Consider the following 23,576-nt stretch of genomic DNA (forward strand, 5'->3'; position numbering starts at 1 on the left):
TTTTTGGTAAACAAAATTTAATGCAACCATATAGTCAAGTAATATTTAAAAGACATTAGATACAACTTTTAAAAATTTAAACTATGGAAGAAGTGCCATTAGACAATTAATGTACTACAACTGAACTGAGAACAAGGACATAGAAAAAACATTCTTATTTTCATTTTGAAGAGTCAAACTGAAAGCAATAGGCGTGAAGCAGTTACAATAAAGCACATTACAGTTGCTCAGTTCTGAAAGCCTTACCTCAGCTAACTCTGGAGAGTCACTCACTGCGGGGGGGTGGGGGGGGTGGGGGGGTAGGAGAGTGGGGGGGTGGTGGGGGTGGGGTGGTGGTGGTGATGAAGACAACAAAGTGCTTTCTCAAGAAAGTAAGAAAGTTCAAAGGAAAACCCTAGAGCACAACTAATTACTACTATAAGGACGGAACAGAAATAATTACAGTTTCTTCACTATTAGATATTTCAATGACCTTTATGAGAGTCAAATGGGTGTTTATCTGAGAATTTCAAAAGCACCTAGGTACCAAGAGTTAAAAATGTAAACCAACCTCATTTAACAGTCTCATTCTGCCAAGCAACTACATAGTTGGGACTCACAAAAGCATTTCAGGGCAGCTGGGTGTGGTGGCCCACACCTATAAACCTAGCATTTAAGGACAGAGGCAGAAGGACTGCCATTGCTCAAGGCCAGACTGGCCATGTACTGAGTTCCAGGTCAGCCAGGGCCACATTAAATCAACCAACCAAACAACCAACTCACAGACAAGAGCCCAAACAGTCAAGTGTGGCGGCACATGCTATCATCCGCGCCATTGGGAGTCACAGAGAGAACAACTGGAGTTCAAGACCATCTTCAGCAACACAAAAACAGTTCTAGGCCAGTCTGAGTTATATATGACCCTGATTCAAAAGATAAAACCAACCCAGTTTCAAAAAGAAAACTTAAAAATAAAACTAAACAACAAAAAATAAGAAGTGCATTAACTGCACTGGGAGCACATCCACAGTTTATGTATGCTGAATTTTAACAGACAGAAATGGCACTGGGAATTCAAGGCACAAGCATTAAAAAAACTCTTTGGAACAATAATAGAAAGTTATGACTTCACTTTTAAAAAATTTAGGATCACCTTTGGCACTTGTAAGCTTAATATTTAAGGTAATCACACAAATATAAAAAGGTTCACATACAATATTTTAATATTCTTCATTGATTTAGATGTGTATGAGTGTTTTACTTGTACTTTGAGTGTTTGCGCATAATGTATATGCAACAAATGTGTGCCTGTGGAGGTCAGAGGGCATAAGAACCCCAAGAACTGGAGTTACAAATGCTTGTGAGCCACCATGAAGGTGCCTAGAACCTGCCCCAGATCCTTCGCAAGAGCAGAAGAGCTAGAACTCCTAACTGCCGAACCATCTCTCCTACCTGCTTACAAATACAACACTCTAAAATGTCTAAAATATTTTGAAAATATCTCTGGTATTATCAGTTTACACTCTTTGGAGTGGTGTCTGATACATGGCATTAGATGTGGCTGTAAGTATATTTAGTGAGTCGAATCTATTGCTTTACAGGTCAGCCAAACTGCTTCATTATGGTTATGTGGTATAGTGAATTTTTTATCTAACATAATAATGGGTGAAGTGATACAATTCTAGCTTTCTACCTAACGCCAAAAATTTCATTATTATTTCATGTGGCGAAGTCTGGCCCCAAGCTCACTGAACTCTCCTGAACCTCCAGTGCCGCCACTCCTGAGGGCTGGAATTACAGGCATTGCCACCATACTCAGCTATGCGTAATTAAGTCTAGCAAGGCCAAATCATGTTAACTAGTAATGATTTGGATTGACTATGAAACAAGGCAGTCCACAGGAAACCTCTAGACATTATGTTATCACTTGGTACCACATCAAGTCTGGGGTATGTATCCTTTTCACATATGCATCCTAAGACGTTAAAGGAACAACTCCCCTCCTCTCTTTGTGCATGGGCTCTTAAAAGTGATTTTTAGAATCTACTGTCAGATCAGGAAAAAGCAGCACACACCCGGTCTGGACACGGACAAAAGTAGAGAAACCACCTTTGTCTTTCCTGAGTTTCAAAATGGAGTCTGACAGCAGGTATATAATTCAATTCACCAGGAGACTGAATCAGTTCACAAAGCATTGCCATTCTTCTAAGTAGAGCAACTGCTCAACCGCAACCACAGCCAAGTGTGAAGCTTCTAGAAGAATTTTAGTCCAGAGTCATCAACTGAACGGCATTTAAGAGACAACACTTTGCACACTCCCCAAACAGGCAGCAGTGGCAAGCTCACATCCTCCCTGAGCATTTACGTCTTTAAACCTGATTGAAATGGAGTAAACACCTGGACCCCAATCATCTACAAAAACAACTACGGAAAATCCAAATCATCTATTAGTAAAGTCAGTGGGGATGGCACCGTAGAAGAGGAGGAATTCAGGCCACCTTGTCACATACATGAAGAAGAGTTGGAAGATTTGAAGTTCATGACAAAATGCACACAAAAACCAAGTGTAACTTCCTGTTGATCCACAAAACACACCTTCAAGTTCTTTCCAGCTGAGATGATCAGCTGACTCTTGTGATCTGAGCAGTCTGCCTTCTGCCCCTTAACACTGCCATCACACAGGTGCACAGAGCCTCATGCCCTGATCTGTACTGTCAGATGAAACCACTATTGTAGAGAACTGGTGCTGACTTCCATTTGTGCCTGCAGCACTCAAAAGGCAAAGAATTGCTAAGAGTTTGAGGTTAGCACAGGCTACAGAGATCTTGTCTCACAACAAAAAGTACTCCAGAAGTATTCAAATTTAGTCTTCTGCATTGAATAGAATATGATCAACTAATTTTTATCTAATATCTGTCTCTGCAAAAAAAAATCAATGGGTGTTTGTGATGTATGTACACAAGCAAACTGTCTACATATAAACACATACACATAACTTAGAGGTATCACCTACCAAAAGAAAATCTGCCAATTATGGGAGGACAGAATGAATATAGTCTGACACCAAGATGGTTGATACTTCCCTTTTAATGTACTAATTAAATTCTAAAATAATTTTTCTCAAACCAGGGCTGCTTACCACCATTTATCAAGAATTAGTAAAGAAAAATAAGTAATTAAAGGAAGTTAAAATATAAGAAAGATAACTAATTAAAAGAAGTTAAAACATCAACTGGGCAGTTTTAAAAAATTAATTTTCTACAATTCAAGATACTTTCTTGTGACTTAACATAATTTGCAACTACTCAATTTATGTGGTTTTAAATTGCATAAAGAAAAATTAATTTGTTTAAACAAATTCAGCTTTTCAGGATATTTTCCAATTTGCTACAATAAACACAAGGAAAGATAAATATTACAAAATACAAGTAGATATTTTACAACAGACTTTTACAATAGACAAAATTAATAAAATACAAATTTACTTTGAGAAAGTCTTTTATATGATGAGTTTCTGAATGGACACAATCTTACAAATATACATGAGAATAACAATTAGCATTTGTAGAATCCTAAGCATTTACAAAACCACCTTTGTTCACACATTTTACTGTTAAGAATTTCTGAATCAGTTTGCATTATCTAATAAAAGTATAATGCAGGTATATACTATAAAATTACAGTACAAATACCCTCAATTGTACATACAACTGTCTCTCAACTGACTGATAATTGTTTTCTGAATTGCTTCTATAGTTATCAGTTATGTCATTTAAAATTTATGACTTGAAAACAATTTCATAAGTGTATTTTCTAGTGTTTTTCTCAGAATTTAGATTTCAAATAAGCACTGACTGTTAAGAAATGTCTGTATTAGTCTAAGATGAGGAGGAAGAAGTTTGCCAGTGTTAGGCTTCTGATGATTACCTTGATTTTGGCAGAAATCTAATGACACTATAGTCACTGACAAGGGAAGTTAAACACAGCAAGCTACCTGGGACAGCCTACAGCATTGTGAACTGTTATCTGTCCACGCAGAAGTTACAATAACTAGTTATGCTAGTTCCTGCTTTACCCAGTATATTTCTAAGAAAAAACTTTTGTTATTTCCCTTTGAAAACTGGTAAGCTTTGTAAATGAGGTGAAAAACCTGGAGGAAAAAAAATCTAATAGAAATTTGAAAATGTTGACCAATTATCTTATACAATGGCTCCCAAGTAAGAGATTTCCTCAGAAGACTGGAACTGCTGCTGGCCAGTGTTGCTCAGTGCTAACTTACAAACAAGTGGCCCCACTGAGAAAAGTGGCCTCTGCTCTAGGTTATTAGAAATCAGGTGTAGAGACTCCTAGGACTGGTAGATGCTTACAAGGCAGAGAAGAGGTCCTCAGCAGAGCATCAAACCAGGAAGGGCAACTCTACTGGGCTGCTAGGCAGCAAGCCTGTCTTGTTTTTCTTACAGCAGTATTACAAAACATACTTTTGTTTTTTTAAAGGTTGATTTCTCTTATGTACATATGTGTGTCTGTGTGAATTTATGTGCACCACATGCCGAAGGTGCTCAGGGAGGCCAGAGGGCATTGGGTTCTCTGGAACTAGAATTATAGGCCTTTGTGAACCATCTGATATGGGTACTAGGAGCCAAACCAGGGTTCTCTGGAAGAGCAGTAAGTGCTCTTAAACACTGAGCCATCTCTTCAGTCCCAATTTAGTTTCTTTGGATGCACCTTTCAGAGCCTGGAGACAGGTGTGCATCACCTCCTGGCTCTGTAAAAGGAATCTCAACTTCTCTGTTAGTTTCAAGAAAGAACTTCTTTAGTGGACTCAAACGATTCATTAAAAACCCTGAGAACCAAAGTGGATCACATTTTTTTCTTCTCCACTAGTTATATTCATTTTTTCCTTAGGAACTAATGTGTAATTTGAATCTCCTTTTATATCTCTTACATAAGCTCACAAAAAGTATTTAATGACAGACAACAGTCTATGAAGTCATAAAACTCGGTATTTTATGGTAGCTGACTTGTCACTACATTTTTACAATTAGAAAACAAACAAACAACAAACAAACAAAAATACCTTCAATGAAATTAACCAGTATGGATAAAGTCAGTGACAGATGTTTAAAACTCATTTCTTCCCCTCACAATGAGTCCTAAACATTAACATCAGGAAACTCAAACTAAATGAAGCTTCAGTCACACAATTATTCTCTACATAACTGACAAAAAAGAAATAAACATTCCTAAAAGACAGTTCACAAATCCCTAAGAAGTTTACAGCTGGATGTCTTTTCCTACCCCACATAATTTTTCACAGATGCAAAAGTGTATTCATAGGCAAATTATCTTTTTAGAGACAAGGTTTTATTGTGTAGCCCTTGCTGATCTAGAACTTGTCATGTAGATCAGGCTAGGTTCAAACTCAAGAGAAATCTACCTGCCTTTGTCTTCTGGGTGCTGGGATTAAAGGTGTGCACGACTATGCCTGGTTTTAACCACCATCAGTTTAACACACCTCACCCCCAGTTACATGAAAGGATTTATTACAGCTTGAGATACTGATATTTTGGGTGGAAAGGCATCAGGATTATTTATTTTTTGTATATAGCACAACAGAGATGTGTTCTCACTTGGTAGTTTTTAAACTTTCCTCTTGGACTGGCATAGCTTCTTGTGTGAGGTACCCTGGGTTTAAAGTTTAAAGCATTTCTCATTATATCTATGAATAGTTACACATCCATGATAGGACACTGGTCTGGGCATTGCAGCAACCCCTGTGATGATACTTGTCGCAGGATCGTAACAGAGAATAGTGTCCGTGGCTTCTCCGTTTTCCCGTCTTCCACCCAGGATGTAGATCTTACCATTACACACAGACATACCACAGTTTTCCTGTTTGACAAAATACATAAAAAATTAATTATTGATGATAAAGGATTTGAAGCAACAACATGCTTTAATATAGTACAAGCAGCTCATCTATCTTTTTGCCCAGCGCCTGTTATACCTGAGTGCTGAATATTTACATGAACAAAGTTAGTGAGGCCAAGACATGAAGAGCATGGTAGGCTTTAAACAACTTACTGCAGTGAAGGGAAGCTATTATAATTATCACATGACCAAGGAATAGGGGCATTAGTTCCTTTAGAGAAACTTAAGTTGAAAATAAATAAACCAGAAAGGTTTTTTTTGTTTGGTTTTTCAAGATAGGGTTTCTTTGTGTAACCTTGGCTGTCCTGAAACACATGCTGTAGACCAGGCTGGCCTCAAACTCTCAGAGATCCTCCTTTCTCTGCTTCCTTCCTCTGCTGGGACTAAAGGTGTGTACCACCACCACCCACAGAAAAACAGATTTTAATCATAGTTAAAAGAAAACTTGTTATTAGAGGTCTTAGCTGGGACATAGAAATGCCACCAATACGTTTTAATTTATTCTACACAATGAGATCCCTAGCCAAATTGTATTTGTGTGTAAATAATTACTAGGCAAAAGAAATATTCTTATAAGGATGAATCTTTAAAAACAAAAACTATAGAATCTTACTAGTCTGTAGCCCAGGCAGGCCTTGAACCAACAACAATCCTCCTGTTTTAGCACCCACAAGTGCTAAGATTACAAACTTGCCTTCATGTAAGTATTTTAAACTTTAATGACAGTTTAAATGCTTAATGTACTCAAGAAGGAAAAGAAATATTCACTGATTTAATAATGCTCCCCCCTTACTTAAGAAAACATTACATTTTGTGTGCACCAGGGTAGGAGCACGTGTGCAATGCTGGAGGAGACTCAAGCCCACCATGTGGGAGCCAACTGGTCAGGGAACTTACTTCTTCACTCGTTCACCAATGCAGCAAAATATGTTCTGAACATGAGTATATGTAAGACAGAGAGAAAATGAATTGCTAATTCAACAGTATCCTTCCTAAAGAAGGCTGAATGCCAGTATAGGAAATAAACATTTAAGAAACCAGGGCAGGGCCAGGCAGTATGGCGCACGCCTTTAATCCCAGTGCTTGGGAGGCAGAGGCAGAGGCAGGTCTCTATGATCTCTGTGAGTTCGAGACCAGCCTGGTCTACAAGAGCTAGTTTCAGGACAGCTTCCAAAGCCACAGAGAAACCCTGTCTCGAAAAACCAAAAAAAGAAAAAAGAAAAACAAAAGAAAGAAACCAGGGCAGGGACTGGAGATGGCTCAGTGCTTAAGATCACTTGCTGTTCTTCAGAGAACCCATGTTCAGTTCTTAGCACCCACACCGGGCAGTTGAACCGCCTGCAATTCCAGCTCCAAGAGATTTGACACCCTCTTCTGAACACCAAGGGCACCTGCACACATGTGGCATACATTCACAGAGACCCATAAATAAAAATTAAATCTAAAAAGAAACAAACAAACAAAAAATCCAGGGCAGGTTAAAGAGATGGCTTAGTGGTTAAAAGTGTTTGCTGCTGTTCCAGAGGACCCAAGTTCAGTTCTAAGCAACCATTCCAGGGATTCAAGATCCTTTTCTTGTATTTGGAGACACTTATACACATGGTATACACGCACGCACGCACGCACGCGCGCGCGCTCGCGCGCGCACACACACACACACACACACACACACACACACTCATTGACTCACACCAAACCATAAGGGGGACCTGGTAGATGACTTGCTGATTAAAAGGTGTTTCCTGCCAATCCCAACAACGTGTGTTCCATGCCAGTACCCACATAATGGAATCCTGCATATTGCCCTCAGACCTCCACACCTGCTGTGATACACATACATACACACAGATATACAGATGTTAAAAAAATAAAAACTAAACTCCTAAGAGATCCTGGCACTAAAGTACACACCTTTTGTAGATGGAGGCCTGAGGATCAAGAGTTCAAGGCTAGTTCCAGCTACCTGAAAACTAGTCAAAAAACCAAAATCAACCAATCAACAAAATAAAATAAGCAAAAAATTTAAGGAGTATGCAACTGCTATACTCTGTGAATACTAAGAAAATAGTGGTGGGGAAAAAGGTCAGTTTGATCAAGGTAATCCGAGTTTGTTGCTAAAAGATGAGTGGAATTACAAGTACAGAAGGTAAAAAATGTACACATGATTTGCACAGAAAATAAAAATAACACACAATACAACGGGAATAAAGTTACAGAAAATGAAACTGAAAAAACCAAGCAATCAGCTGGGCGTGGTTGTTGAACGCCATAAGTCCCAGCACTTGAGTGGCAGAGGCAGGTGATCTCTGTAACTTTGAGGACAGCCTGGGCTACACAGAGCAACCTTGTCTCTAAAAACAAACAAAAGAACAAAGCAATCATTTCTTAAGCTTTTTGCCTATGAGTAAGTGGAAAAGAAAGCAAAGATGAGACAACAGAAGGTCTAGAACAAAGTGGTGAGTTATGGAGTTCGTTCTGTAGGCTTTCGGTCAAGGGGACAAGAGATTTGCTACAGCATCTCGTAGCAAACTGGTTTAGAAAAGCTAGACTAGAGGCCAGGACCAGTACGTAAGCCTCGCTCTTTCAGAGATAGTGAAAAAACCTAGTGAGGTTTCTGGGGCCTCTGGATGAAGAGACAGCAGGAGAGTAGGGAGCACCATGGGCAATGCATTGTAGCATGTGGGAACAAGGGTGGAAACAAGGTGAGTCCTGAGCAGCAAATGAAGTAACTCAGGAGTAAACTCGAGCTAAGTCAGCGGAAAGAGGTCTAAGCAACACTCATATTTAAAGATGGAGTGGAAAAAATGAAAACAACAGATGACTACTATCAATCTTTAAGAATGTGTTCTTAAACAGGTATTGAGTTCAATTCCCAGCAACCATATACTGAGATCTCGTGGGCTTTTTCTGGCATGTAGGCAGAACACTGTATACATAATAAATAAGAGGCTGGTATGCTACACACCTTTAATCTCAGCACTGAGAGGGAGAGGAAAGCAGATCTGTGAGTTCCACACCAGTCAGAACTACAAAGTGAGTCCTTGTCTTAAAAAAAGAGAGAGAAAAGGAAGTAAAAGAGAGACAGAAAAGCAAAATCTACCCGACCAAAGAAAGAGAAAAGGAGAGAAAGGAAGGAAGGAAGGACAGATAAAACGAAAGAAAAAAATACATTTTGGGAAAACAGGCTGGCTCAGTGGTTAAGAGCACTTGTGTCACTTCCTGAAGGCTGGAGTTTGGTTCCCAGCACCCACATCAGGTAGCTCACAATCACCTGTAACTGAAGCTAAAGGGAAGTGACCCTCTTCTGGTCTCTCTGGGCACCCACATCCCCGTGCACATACTACCATGCAAGGAGAGACAGAATTTCAGCAGTAAAGCAGCATTTTGTTAGTAAAAGGAAGGTGAGCAGAGCCAAGAACCTGCAAGCTGGGAGCCTTTCTGGAATAGAATAAAAGGAGATGCAGAACATGTGGATGCACGAGGCCTGAGCACATACATTTCCTTTATAACAAAAAGTCTCTACTTATAGGGCCCTCAGTTTGATCTCTTCTCTTCTGAAATATGAAAGGGAAGGGGCAGAAGATTGGAACAAGAATTTGAAAAATGTGAAGACTGAGTTTTTTTAGTCAAAAGCCTAAATACAATGGCTACCTCAAGTTGGGCTGATTAAAAAGGTTCACTTGCTAAAGATAATCCTTGGGGCAGAGCATTATTCAGTGTAGATGTTTACCTAGTATTCATGAGGCTCTGAACCTAATCCCCAAATCCCCAACACTACAAAAAACAAACAAACAAAAAAGAATAAAGACAATTCCTTGGGAGGGAGTTTAAAAAATTATGAAATATGTGAAGAGTGAAATTCAAGTAACTAATCATGTCACATATCTCCTCTCAGTTTCTGTTTGGACTCTGTGCTGTTACCTGTCGGCTGAATGTGTTCTGTACATGCATCCAGTAGTCCTCAACTGGGTCATAACAATACACCGCCTTGGTCAGTCCACCAGCAACGTAGATCAGGTTGTTCAGAGAGACAGCCGTTATGCACCTCTTGGCGATTGGGATAGCTGCACGAAGTAGCCAAGAATTGGTTTCGGGATCATAAGATTGAACCTAATGATACAGAAAAACATGGAGTAAGATGTCTAAACAAACATGTAAATTTGCTTTAAAAATCTGTCAATATATAGAAACAGGGTTAAAAAGCAAATGCCTTTAATTCAAAGAATTAAATGAGGTTAGTCTGATTAATAAAATTTATGAATTAAGAAAATTCCTGCTTTTGGGTGAAGGATAAACTCCTTTGTTTGAAAAGAAAAAGAAAATCACCAAAGAATTGCTAATTATTGCCATCAAGCAGAAGATACTAACAAAATATACAGATTATTTCCAAGAGGAATGGCCTCCATGTTTACTAATGTACACTAACAGTAAGTCTTAAGTTTTTCTGAAATTGCCTTATGTAAGATAATCATGTACCAATCTGAATATAATTTCTGTATGTGTTTAAGTAGTCCTTACTTCAAAAGAACACCAGGCAATTTCAATGTAATATATTCTTAGTATAAACTGTAAATAGGCAACTTTATCTACTTATTGTCACAGTGCCCACATGGAGGTCAGAGGACAACCTGCAGAGCTGGTGGTCTCCTTCTTTCTACTGCAGGTGCTGGGGCTTGAACTCAGATGAGCAGGTTTAGTAGTAAGCACCTTTACCATCTGATGACATATTGACAGTAAGTAAGAAAATAGATGAAGTGACTGATGAAATTTTATTATCATCACTAAACCAATTAGCCATTGGATACCCCTCCTCAGAATAAACATGACATTTCCTGAAATGCCAGGATGGCACACGTTCTTTTGTCTCTGAGTTGGATGACTACAGCTACTTTGGGCCATCTTCTAGTTACAGAAGAGGCAATCTTTCCTCTTCTTTTGTTCTAAAAACAAACAAAAACAAAACCAAAATAAACAAAAAATCCAAAACACCCAAAGGTTTAAAGAAATGACCTAGCTGGAAGCAGAAGCAGTATCATTACTGCCTTGACCTTTGCTCGTTCAATTTCTGTGTTGCATTTAAATCCTGTAGATGACAGTAAAGGTTTTTATTCTGAGATTAGCCTCATTTCAAAAAGGTTAAATCACATTTGTCACACATAGCAAATTACTGGCTATATTATGGTGTCACTGTGGCAACTTGAAAGTTAGTGCTTTTCCTCAGAACAGGACGCTAGACAGTTTTTAAAAGATCCCTCACACTCCATGTCCTAGCCATCTATCCACTCAACAGGCATGAGGAATTCTCTAAGCACACAACTTACCTTATCAGAGCAAGTATTGTCATCAGGTCCTCCACCAATCACAAACAGTTTTCCTATACAGCTTGTCACCGCAGGAGAGCTCACAGCTTCCTTAAGTGGTGCAACTTCTGTCCAACGATTTGAAAAGGAATCATAACACTCTACACTGCTAAGTCTGTTCTGTCCATCATAGCCCCCGACAACATACACCTATATGTAAAATGCAGTGAAAAGAATCTTATTAGCACTGGGCATTAGTGGTGCACGCCTTTAGTCCCAGCGCTCGGGAGGCAGAGGCAGGTGGATCTTTGGGAGTTCGAGACCAACATGGTCTACAAAGTGAGTTCCAGGACAGGCTCCAAAGCAACACAGAGAAACCCTGTCTCAAAAAACAAACAAACAAACAAAAAAGAATCTTATTAGCAAGTCTAAAATGTTTATCTGCTCAGTTAACATTAGAGGATCCCTCTCATCCATGATCTTGACAGCTATGACTACAGTGTAGTTAGCTCAGTTTTCTGAGGCTTTTTCATTTCTTAGCACCACTCTGACAATCCCAGTAAGAGCCTTTTCTGGTATGTTCCCGTCAGTGACATTTTAATCACACAGGCATACTGCGTATTTGTTTACCTTACTGTTTACCTGTGCTTTATCTATGAATGACCATGTTTTTTTTTAACCCCCCCTTGAAGAACAAGTCTTTACCATATCCATGGGAATGAAGTTTTTCAACTTTTGCTCATTTAACAATATGATATTTTGCCGGGAGTTGGTGGCACACGCCTTTAATTCCAAGCACTCGGGAGGCAGAGGCAGGCGGATCTCTGTGAGTTCGAGGCCAGAGCGAGTTCCAGGACAGCCTCCAAAACAATACAGAGAAACCCTGTCTCGAAAAACCAAACCAAACCAAGCCAAACCAAACCAAACCAACCAAACGAACAAACAAACAAAAAACAATAGGATATTTGATTATAAAGTAATAAAGCTATACAACTACAACACCAAGTAAGTGTCAGGAGTGTGAGCTCTCTGAAGGCAAGGCCCATCTTTTAGCATATACAGTGGCTAGAAAAACACCCGAGACACAGTGAGCTCAAAGAGCTTTTCAACATTTTCCATCAGTAGTGGGGGGCAACACCTCTACATGACAGCCAACACCATGAACGAGACATTTAGTGAATGGCTTACATGCAAACAAGCTCCCGTGTACCATGGGGATTATTAGAAACTTCTACTCAAGCTTTACAGTGTCATACCCACATTTCCTTTAATGGGCAGTTATCATCAACTCTTTTTGCCACATCTAATCAACCATGAAGTTCAACTGGGTCTGCCACAGGATCTCTCTCTGTTTTCCATCATTACCATCTGCCCAAGGGTCCACATCAGTCCACAGCTCCCTTAACCACATGCCAACCTTCCCAGACACCATCAATGCTTTCACAGATCATCAGTGAATGCTTAAGAGTGGGGCTAAACTCACACTTCGTGATTTAAATTTGTCCGCAATTTATCTGTGTGCCTTCGTCTATCTATAGTAGCCAGCACTACTTCTATTGCACATTTCTCATGTGTAATGTGACCTTGTTTCAAACAAACCGAATATGGGGCTAGAGAGATGGTTCAGCAGTCAAGGGCTCTTGTAGAGGACCCAGGTTCTATTCCCAGCACCCACAAAGGGTAATTTTGGATCCAGGGAATCTGACACCATTATCTGGCCTTCAAGGACACAGACATATGCATACATTGAACAAAGAACACCACACCCACACACACACACTCCTTTATTTAAAAACTGCAATAATAATACAGAACATTGTCACATACCCTTTTTTTGTGATTTCTGAGACAAGACTTCACTCTGTAACACAGGCTGGCCTCAAACTTGTGGCAATCCTCCTGCTTCAGCCTTCCAAGTCTATGATTACTAGCATGAGTCACACACACACACCTGGCACATAATTCAATAGAGACTAAACATGATATATCCTGCACACATACATAAAGAACAGACCCACACCATACACATCAATGTTAAGATGCTTCAGGACTAAGCAAATCTGAGTTTCTGCTGCTGCACTGCTTCCTGTGTAACCGTGTAAGGTTTTTTTTTTTTTGGAGGCAGGGTCTCATCATTATGAAGCCCAAGCTGGTCTTAACGTTGCTATGCTCTTGCCTCAGCACCCTCAGAACTAGAATTACAGGCATGTGCCACAAAGCCAGGCTCGTATTAAATGTTCCTTAATGATTCTTCCCCGATCCAAGCTGCTTCACTCTACACCATCCTACGTTTCTTTGTAGATTAGTTAAGATGTAAGGTGTGAGTGTTTTGCATGCATGCTCGTCATCATATGTGTACTTGCCGTCCAGAAGGGCCACTGCATCCTCTGGAACTGAAGTTACAATCGTGTGCTGCTGGGAACTGAATCCAGGGGCCCTCTACAAAGCAGCCAGTGCTTCTGACTGCTGAGCTACCTCTCTAGCTCCTATAAACGGATTTATAAAGGTCAATAATCTCACAGGAGGTCTGAATTTAGCCCCATTCTAATTTCCAGAATAATAGTTCCCATGAGTTGTGTACTTGTTGTCTAAACGATGAAAAGCTATTTTTACATAAAGTCCTTCTAAGCTTTGAACTGTTTTTGTTGTTTGAGATAGGATTTCAGACAGCTCAGCTGCTCTCACTCTTCATGCCCCTGCCCTCAGGTGAAGACAGCAGAGCAAATGTGTGTTACCATGTTTGTCTATCTGTCTGTCTGTCTATCTATCTACTCATTCAATGAGACAGTCCTGCTTCTCAAGTGCCATGTCCAGCTTGCTTTGATTACCACCACATCAAATATACTAACATTTGTCAAATAAATTAAGAATTCACTAACATATAATGGATCCTGAGACAGCTATCCTTTTTATTTACAGCTTAAATAATTACAAATTATTTAAATTTGTTATACTTCATTTGTAATCCCTTATTTTAGCACTTTGCATTTTTAAAAATTTGCTGTGTGCACATGAGTTCCACTGTGTTATGTGTGGAAGTCAAAGGACAACTTTTGAGAGTAGGTGTCCTCCTTCCATGGCATGCATCTCCAAGAGAAAACTCAGTGTCAGATGTGGCCACAAGTGCTGGTACACAATGAGCCATTTTGCTGGCCTGCTTTGCCATTAGAAAGAAAATTATTGTTATGTGTCTTGTGTTTGTGTAGAAGTGACAGGACAACTTTCTGCAGTTGATCTCTTTCCACTGCTGTATCTCATGTGTTGGTATAGGTCAGAGGTCAACTTTGAGTGCAAGTCGAGCACTCTACCTTTTTAGGTAGGAGTGTCTTCCACTGTGTATGCCAGACTAGTTGCCCAGGAGCTTCCAGGAATTCTTTGGTCTTTACCACCTAGTTTGCTATAGGAGAACTGAGATTACATGTGTGCTACTGCTCCTGATTTTATGTAGCTTCTTTGGATTTGAACTCTGATCCTCAAACTTGTGTGGTGAATGCTTTATCTACACTGAGTGGAAATTACTGTTTCTTTTAAACGATACTGGAGTGGGGGTATGTGACTGCAATTCCAGTACTTTAGAGGTGGTGGAAGGAGAGCCAGAGTTCAAAGTCATCCTCAGGTACAGAGTTGGAAGTCAGCCTATGCTTCACGAGATCTGTTGCCAAAGGCAGGGACTGGACAGACAGCTATTGAGTTACAAGCACTTTGTACTCATACAGAGGCCTGGTGGATACAACTGCTAGTAACTCCAATTCCAGGGCATTTGATGACCCCCTCTTCTGCCCTCCACAGGCACCTGCACACACGTGGCAATCACATATGTATATCTCAAACAAGATGTTGACTTTTCATTTACAAATATTTTTAATTCCTTTAATGATACGAAATTTTTGCTTGTGATTCATTGTATATAAGGATATTTTTATATAAGTGTATAATATACACTGGGCTTAGGATTCCCATGTTCCTCTCTACTTTTTTTTGAGAGGTATAGTCCAAATTTGCTTATAGTCCAGGCTGGTTTAACTTTTGATATTCTCTACCTCTGCCTTGCAAGCACTGTGATTACAGGTGTGTATCACTGTGTTCAGCTAAGAAATAGCCTTGACATTGTCCAAGGAGCTTCAGTGTTCCATAATATGAAGGTTTAAATGCCTCTGTGGGAAAAAGTTGAAGGAGAGGCTGAGAAGGGAAGCCGTCAGGGAAGCCACCTCTGGTTTAACTAAGTTCTGGTTTCCATTGGTGGCTCTGAAATGTGTCCTAGTAAAGCCCAAGACACCACATTTTCTCAGAAATGGGGTCTACAGGCCAGGGAAGACTCACTTCACTTAATTTGAGGTGTTTTGGACAAAGTGATGAAGATCATTGGGGAATGGCTAACAGTTCCAAGTCCCTCAGGAGCACACGTGGTGCGTCTCTCCCTGGTCAATGTTAAAAAGCAAGTGGAGAGCTTCAAGAGCCCAAAAGCCAGCTGTGCAGCGTGGTGCACACCTTTAATCCTAGCACTCGAGGCAGGGGCAGGGGCAAGGGTAGGGGTAGGGGCAGGGGCAGGCAGATTTTGGTGAGTTCCAGACCTGTCAGGGCTAGCTACATAGTGAGTCTACCTCAAAAAAAAAAATCCAAATCACTAGCTCACAGACCAGGTTCAGATTAAATAATGGTAGTTGATGGTTCAGAACCCAAATTGTGAATTTTTAGTTTTAGACAGTATTACTGTGTAACCCAGCTTGGCCTGTCACTTGTGACACTCCTGCCTTGAGCCCCTGAGCCCCCGAGAGCCAGGATTACAGATGGAGCATCTTGTTTGGCATCCAGTAGTATCTACTTTAATACGCTTGTTAGCTGTAGTCTATAACAGATTTCCTGTGAAACATGCTGGTGAAGGGACTGAGGAAGTGGCTCAGCAAGTAAGGGGGCTTGCTGTGAAAGCATAGGGATCCGAGTTCAAATCCCCAACACCCACATGAAAAACAAGACACTGTCCTGTAACAGCAGTGCTGTGGGGGATGGGGCTTGCTGGCTGGCACCCAGCCTCAAAAGAATAAAGTGAAGTTATAGAGCAGGGCATTTGACATCTTCCCTTGGTCTCCAAGTGTCACATGTGTTTACCTGGAAATTTAGGCGTGCGGAATACACACACACGTTAGAGTGTTTATCTTAGTTTTATCCCCTCTTGTACAAATAAAGAAGGCTAAGTAATACCACTTAAACATTTTTCTACCTGACTGTCAAAGTCAGTAAAAGGGAAAAAGTTGTGTGGACTAGACACTGGCCTGGTTTTGTATCAGATATAATTAATGCCTTTCTAGTTCTTAAGCATTTGGATTCCAATGTGTGAGAAATGTGCTGTACTGCCACAAATACAAAATCAGGAGAACAAAATATCTATTCAAGACGTACAGTGTCATATTGTTTACGTCTTTAGTTTATCTTGGTTAGGAATGGAAGGAAATACCACTTGAAGTCAAAATACCCAGAGGGAAATGCAAGATGCATTTCTTTTGGACATGGACCAGAAGTAGTAATAAAAAGCTGTTTCTCTTACTTTACCAAGAAGGACAGCCATTTTGTGGCGCCATCTGCCTTTATTTAGAGAAGCAACTCTGATCCAGATATTTAGCTGTGAGTTATAAATCCAGACGTCACGGCTGTTGATTCTTCCACCTTCAAATGGAAAACAGTGCACAGTCAGCAACGTCACTAAACAGGACCAACAGATCAATGCCATTAGCATACAGGGAAACACAGCAGAATTTACCCATTCAATCTGAGTTCAGAACTAGTTCAACAAATAATAGAGGAACCTTCTCTAGCTTAGTGGAAATAGTTACACAGAGCAGGTTTAAATTCTGCCAGTTGTTATCTTGAGAAATAACAACCATAAGCTCCACAAGAATAAAATACAGTGAGTTTTACCAATCAACCACCAGATAACTACAAACAGCAGGACTGTTCTAAAGACGTTTTAAAAGCCATACAAAATCAGGTGTATGTTGTAGTGTCAGTCACTGAGTAGTAAAACAATAATCTGCAAGGCTAATTACACTATTTGTCAATCAACAGGCTTCAAAGCATAGACTAGATATACTTTTTGAAAACCTGTCATTTAGTCTGACTTTTTAGGACATCATGTACAGTAAATATGTTCAACTTAAGAGCTTTATAGAAAAATTTCAACTGATAAACTTTGGGAGGGAATTTTAGAAAACAGGCAAATTAAACCTGTTTAGTTGTATGAGTACTTCTGACTTTACAGTTTCCAGCTGGAGAGCTAGCTCCCTGGTCAGAGTGCTCCTAGTACAGCCATGGAGCTTACACCTGCCTAGGACTTCAGCTCCAAATCTGACTACCTCCTTCAGTCTTTGCAGGCACTTCTATGCTCTCACGCATGCACGCACACATGCACACACAGTGCGTGCGTGCAAAAACACACACACATACATACACCCACACACAAAGACAGATGGGGATGTCTTCTGTACATATGTTTCCCTCATTGATTGATGAATAAAACACTGATTGGCCAGGCAGAAAGATAGGCAGGGCTAGGAGAGGAGGAGGATTCTGGGAAAGGTATGCAGAGTGAGCCACTGGACAGTCACGATGCTGCAGGAAGAGTAACGCTATGCCAGGCATTGCCGGGTAAGCCACCGCCTCGTGGCAATACATTAGATTGATAGAAATGGGTTAATAATCAAGACAGAGCTAGCCAGTAAGAAGCCCTAGTCATCAGCCAACAGTTTCATAATTAATATAGCGTCTGTGTGTTCATTTGAGGCTCAAGGGCCATGGGACCTACTGGGCCAGAAAACTTATGCTTATACACATGCACACAGTTAAGACACATAGACTCTAAGCATAAGCAAAAGCATTTAAAATATCATGACCAAAAGCATTTTCTGGAAGATCTTTTGCAAATGATTCTGGTTTTCAAGGGCAAAATTGGTCTTTTCAGTATTGTATAAACTATCCATTTTTAAACAGTCAATCTGGGGGCAGAGAGATGGCTCAGAGTTTAAGAGAACTGACTGCTCTTCCACAGGTCCTGAGTTCAATTCCCAGCAACCACATGGTGGCAGCTCACAACCATTGCTAGTGGGATCTGATGGCATAAAGGCATACATGCAGATGGAGCACCCATACATAAGTAACTTTTAAAAAGTCAATCTGTATCCAAATCAAAAATAGTAGCTACTGTAGTAATGTAGTAGTTCTTTATTTACCTGAAACAAGAATATCATTCCTTAGTGCACAGACGGCATACTCTGATTTGGTAAATTCTGGAAGCTTGGCCAAGGACTTCCATTCTCCTGTTACTGGATCATAGCACTCAGTGTATGGGAGATTAAATCCTCCAACTCGTTCACAGCCTCCAACCACAACTATCACCTCTGAATAGCCAGTAGACCTAAAATAATTATTGTTAAGAATGCAAAAATAGTTGTAATACATTAAAATACACCCAAGGTAGTTCAAAGCCCTAACAACAAACAACACACCATGACAGGCATTTTATTCTTACAGATGTGCCAAACAGTATAGGCTGGCAGTTATTTGAGAACATTATTAGTGACATCACTATTCCACAGAAAATATCTGTGAGGATATTTTTCAAATTCTTTCTTAAGTTTACATATGCTTTCCTGAATGTATTTGCTTGTGTCAGAAGATAGCACTGGTATTGGAAACCTTGTAGCTAGAGTTAGGGATGGCTGTGGGTCACCATGTGGGTGCTGGGAACCAAACCCAGGTCCTTTGCAAGAGCATCGAGTGCTCTTAACGGATGACTCGTCTCTCTAGCCTGCCCCGCCATTAAACTTTTGGAGACAGAATCTCAATATGTAGCCCAGGCTGGCCTGGAACAGACCTGCAAGTCTCTGCCTCCTGGGCGCTGAGAGAAAGACAAGGGACACCACACTAGCACTAGCTTTCTGGGTTTTGACCTCTGAAGCTTTCTGTTTTGTTACAGTACTAGGGTCTGAAACCAGGTCATTGGGTTTCCAAGAACTCTACCACTTTTCATTGTTGCTAATTCTAAAATTAATCTGTAGTGTATGTATTTAAGAGTATTTCTTCAGAAATAAGTTATTTTATGTGCGAGGTTCTCATGTCATCCAGCTAGGAATATATGAGCCAAAACAAAATTCAAAAATATCTGTAAGTTAATCCATTCCAACACCCAGGCACACATGCATCTGATAAAAATGGAGGTATGTGACTTTAGCCTTACAGAGACAGAACAGTTCTAGGGTCTGTAAGATTTGATATCATCAATTTATTGTGTTATCTAAAGACAGGACTGGCCAGCCCTAGAATAAGTAAATGAAGAAACGAGTGGAAGAATAAATCATAATTACACAAGTAAATATCTGCAGCACCCATTCAAGTTATTGTTTAAGCAGTATTGACTTGAACATCAATAGTTTTTTGGTAAGAAAATGTTTAGGTTGAGTGAGTTTCTCAAGTACTAGCTCTACTGACTTCCTGTAGTGAGTGAGTGACCTGACAGAACATGCTGCACAGGTGGCCTCAACAACTAACCTGCTTGCTGGCTCTCCTCTCTCTTCTCTTTGTGGGGTACTGGCTTTGTACACAGACCCTTGTGCATTCTGGGCAAGCATTTGGCTACTGACCTAAATGTTGACCCTTATTGGTTGTTTTGAAACAGGAACTCACTATCGCTGCTAAGGCTAGACTTGAATCCTTGTGATTGTGGCCCTCTGGTCTCAGCCATAGACTAGAAGATAAGGGAGTTAATCAGTCTGCGTGCCAGGGTCTTCCGCCGGGAATCGCACCAGGAATGCGATTTTTATAAGGAACAGATGTAGTGATGCAGAATCAAAATGTTTCCTTTTAAAAGTAGCAATCACATAAAAGTTTATCACGGGAACTAACATGATGTTCATGTTATTTAAAGTTAACAAGTTTAGTCAGACCATGGTGGTACACAACTTTTAATTCCAGCACTCGGAAGGCAGAGGAAGGTGAATTTCTTAAGTTTGAGGCCAGCCTGGTCTACAAAGTGAGTTCCAGGATAGCTAGGGCTACACAGAGAAACCCTTGAGAAACCGAAGGTGGGGGGGTAGGAGGAGGAGTTGTTGTTCAGTGATAGCTTAAATGTGTATGGGGTCTGGGTGTGTTGTCATATGCTTCTAGTCCCAGCACTCAGGAGGCAGAGGCAGGAGGCTCACATTGCTTCAAAAACACAAGCCAAACTGCCTAGTAAGTTATTTATGTTTATACCCAAAGTGCTGCTCTTAGCCTTGATCAAGGAAGCATTCTGCAGTGGGTGGTGGTTAACACAGGGCTTCCCATCTGGTTTAAGTGCTGGGAACAAGTAAGTGCAGTACCCTTAGTGAGACAATTGTCACTCACTTTCAAGGCTCAGAGAACATTCACAAGGAAAGAATTAAGAGCTGTAGGATGGGAAAGAGTGCTACGCAACACTGTTTTGTGGACACGTCATGGCTGTAACAATAATGAACACATGGTAGCTGTGGTTACCCTTCAACATTCCATCATGGAGGAGGTGGGGATGGAGAGGCTCCCTCCTTTCCTGACTGCTATTGGCAGTTAATGATTGTCAGGGGAAGGAAAGTCATTTTCTTCTGTAGTATAGTGCTGGAAGTTGTCCAATGCCAGTAAATACTACCCCACCCCAACATGAAAGTAGAGGGGCTAGCTAGGAAGGGGGTCAGCAGAAATAAGAGAGGGTAAGAGCAGGCAATGGATTAGTATCATAACACATGATGTACATATATGCAATTGTCAAACAATAACAAAAACAGCAAGACAATAGGGCTTATAAGTAACTTAGTGGCAGAGGTAACAGCATATGTGAGGTCCAGGGTTCTCTCTCTAGTTATTCCCCCCCAATAATAATAAAAACAGAAGAAAGCAAAATGCTTTATTCAAGAGTGTTATTCCCTAGGAGTCCTGGTAAAAATATGGCTTTTTTTTTCTTTCCTAAGTTTTTCCAATTGGTTATAAGTACTCCATCCACTCCCTAACCTATCCCAGTTTAAGAAAAATAAAGAAAAAAAATGACATTCTGTAGGGGGCACACATGCTCAGATGAGCATTAGAAAAACAGGACTGTCACACACACAGGCTTTTCTTTTCAGTGAAAGGTATGTACATACCTGTTTTCTACCCAAAAGGTTGAATGGATATTCTTTATAACTTGGTGTATTACTATTCTGTAGAGCCAGGCTTCACCAGAATCTTCCAGACTCCCAAGCATGGTTTCTCAAACACTAGAACCTATTCCTCTTCTTTTTTGGGGGTGTGTCCCAAGACAGGGTTTCTTTGTGTAGCCTGGCTGTCCTGCAACTTGCTCTGTAGACCAGGCTGCCCTTGAACTCACAGAGATCCTCTTGCCTCTGCCTCTCAAGTGCATCACCCACTCTGGGCTAACAGAACCCATTCTTAAGAAAGAGGTTTCATGTACTCTGCAGAAGAGTTTACTATTATGCTTATTACAAACCCTTCCTTCCTGGACTCTTATCCTGAGCATTGTCACTCAACAGAACACAGTCTTGTGGAAGAGTTCACAGTACTTTGCAAAAGAAATGTACTTTGCAAAGGAGTGACGCAGTCATGCCATAAGCTTTGTTGTGATAACTGTCACATGGGAACTTTTTCCCAAAGTTGTACTGTGCCTAAATATGTCAAAAATAAATTGCTTAGGGTGAGACTCCTTGATCCAGCCTGGCTAGTTATGCCCTTCTTGCCCTTTGTGCTTGTTTCTCTGTGGAGCTCAAAGGGACATCTACATCGCCTTGCCATTAATGACCATCACTGGTTGTTTCACTAGCCTATCATGGGGTGATATTTTAAGTTAACACCTTTTAGCTTAGCGATTCTACTCTGAGGTGGCCATAATGTTGTCCCATGTCTGGCTGAAGTAGAAGTTCAATCTGAGTCACTCAATATACAAATGCAAATCCTTGAGTTGTTATTTTTATCTAAGTCACTATCATTCTATTTTACCAATAAAGACTCGGGAGCAGATGCTGGGGTGAAAATCCGCAAGCTCAGAGAGGCTGAGAAAGCATCCAGCTGCTTCCTCTTCAACCAGTGTCCAAGAAAGAGCTTTCACTTACGGCATCTTGTCCTATGGAAGATTTTATTTAATCCTGTTTACAGTATTCAAGGAAAAAACTCTTGGATTAAAGGTGTGTGCTAGGACTGAGTCACACCACAGCTAGAAGCAGGTTCCTCCAGTAAACAATGAAATCTCAGGTTCACAGTGTGATCAAATATCCTCCAACAGTTGAGAGGCCATGTTCACCGAAAGCAGTAAGAGCACATTCACTGAAAATAATAACAGCAAACAAAACAGCCATGCAGAGAAGAGCAGGAAGTGGGGTGAAGGCAGTGCTTGGTTTCTGAGGGCTTTTCAGATTTGGTCTTCCTTCTTTCTTTCCTTCCTTCCTTCTTCCCTCCCTGTCCGTCTGTCTGTCTTAATGAACTGTCCACTTTTTTGCTTTTCAGGTTCTACAAGATGCAGATTCGTGTATCGTGTTACCACATTTCTCTTTTGTACTTGAGTTGATGAGCTAGTTTCTATAACTTGCAACAAGAATTCTGATACATTAGAGGTTCAATGGATTGAAAGGAAAAGAGGAAGTGAGGCAGAATTGGGTAGGTCTTTAAGAGTTCAAGGATAACCTGTGCTATACAATGTGATCCTGTCTCATTAACAAAATATGTGGATAGGGAATATTAGCAGAAACAACTATGATTTTCTGTACAAAAATAAAGGGGCTGGAGAGGGCCCACTGGCTAAGATCAACAGCTGTTCTTCCAGGGAACTCAGAGTTTGGTTCCAGAGCCCATATGTCAGCTCACAACCATCTGTGACTCCAGTTCTAGGGGATCCAGTGCCCTCTTCTGACCTCTGCAGGCAACAGGTATACACAAATGCAGACAAAACACTCATACACATGAAATAAACATAGTTAAAAATTAGGGGCTAGAGAGATGGCTCAGCAGCTAAGAGTACTTGCTGTTCCTCTAGAGGACCTGGGTTCGATTCCCAGCACAACTGTCTAATGCTAGGGAGGATCTTGTGCCCTCCTCTGTCCTCTGAGGGAACTGCATCTAGACGTGCATGCAGCAAATCACCCGTGTACAAGAAATAACTCAGCATACAGAGCAGCCGGTTTGCTTTGTTTGGTCCCCCCCCCCCCGCTCCTTCCCCAGAAGCCCCCTTCTATTTTCAAGTCCTCTGCTACTCTTCCCAACCCCCTCCCTTACTTAAAACCTCCTGTTCTCCTCCCACGACCCCTATCTGTACTTACTCCCATAAAAATGAGCATACATAAATATTAGAAGTCAGATTCAAGTGTATAATTAACTGCTGAG

The 23,576-nt window shown here is 40.6% G+C and overlaps 1 protein-coding gene across 4 annotated transcripts in view; it reads right to left on the bottom strand.

Moving 5' to 3' along the window:
- The window catches only part of Klhl24 (kelch like family member 24), a 41,595-nt gene continuing 18,019 nt past the window's right edge, over positions 1-23,576 (bottom strand). For all 4 annotated transcript variants that reach the window (XM_013118705.3, XM_021231522.2, XM_040751104.1 and 1 more), the window contains 5 exons: positions 18,431-18,615; positions 16,753-16,871; positions 11,232-11,420; positions 9,832-10,020; positions 1-5,871 (listed from right to left, as the gene is read on the bottom strand). In XM_013118705.3, the coding sequence (XP_012974159.2) occupies positions 5,671-5,871; positions 9,832-10,020; positions 11,232-11,420; positions 16,753-16,871; positions 18,431-18,615 (883 nt within the window). In that variant the 3' untranslated portion in view covers positions 1-5,670. The remainder of the gene's footprint in view (positions 5,872-9,831; positions 10,021-11,231; positions 11,421-16,752; positions 16,872-18,430; positions 18,616-23,576) is intronic.

This window comes from Mesocricetus auratus, unplaced genomic scaffold, assembly GCF_017639785.1.
Source record: "Mesocricetus auratus isolate SY011 unplaced genomic scaffold, BCM_Maur_2.0 Super-Scaffold_100008, whole genome shotgun sequence".
NCBI lineage: Eukaryota > Metazoa > Chordata > Mammalia > Rodentia > Cricetidae > Mesocricetus > Mesocricetus auratus.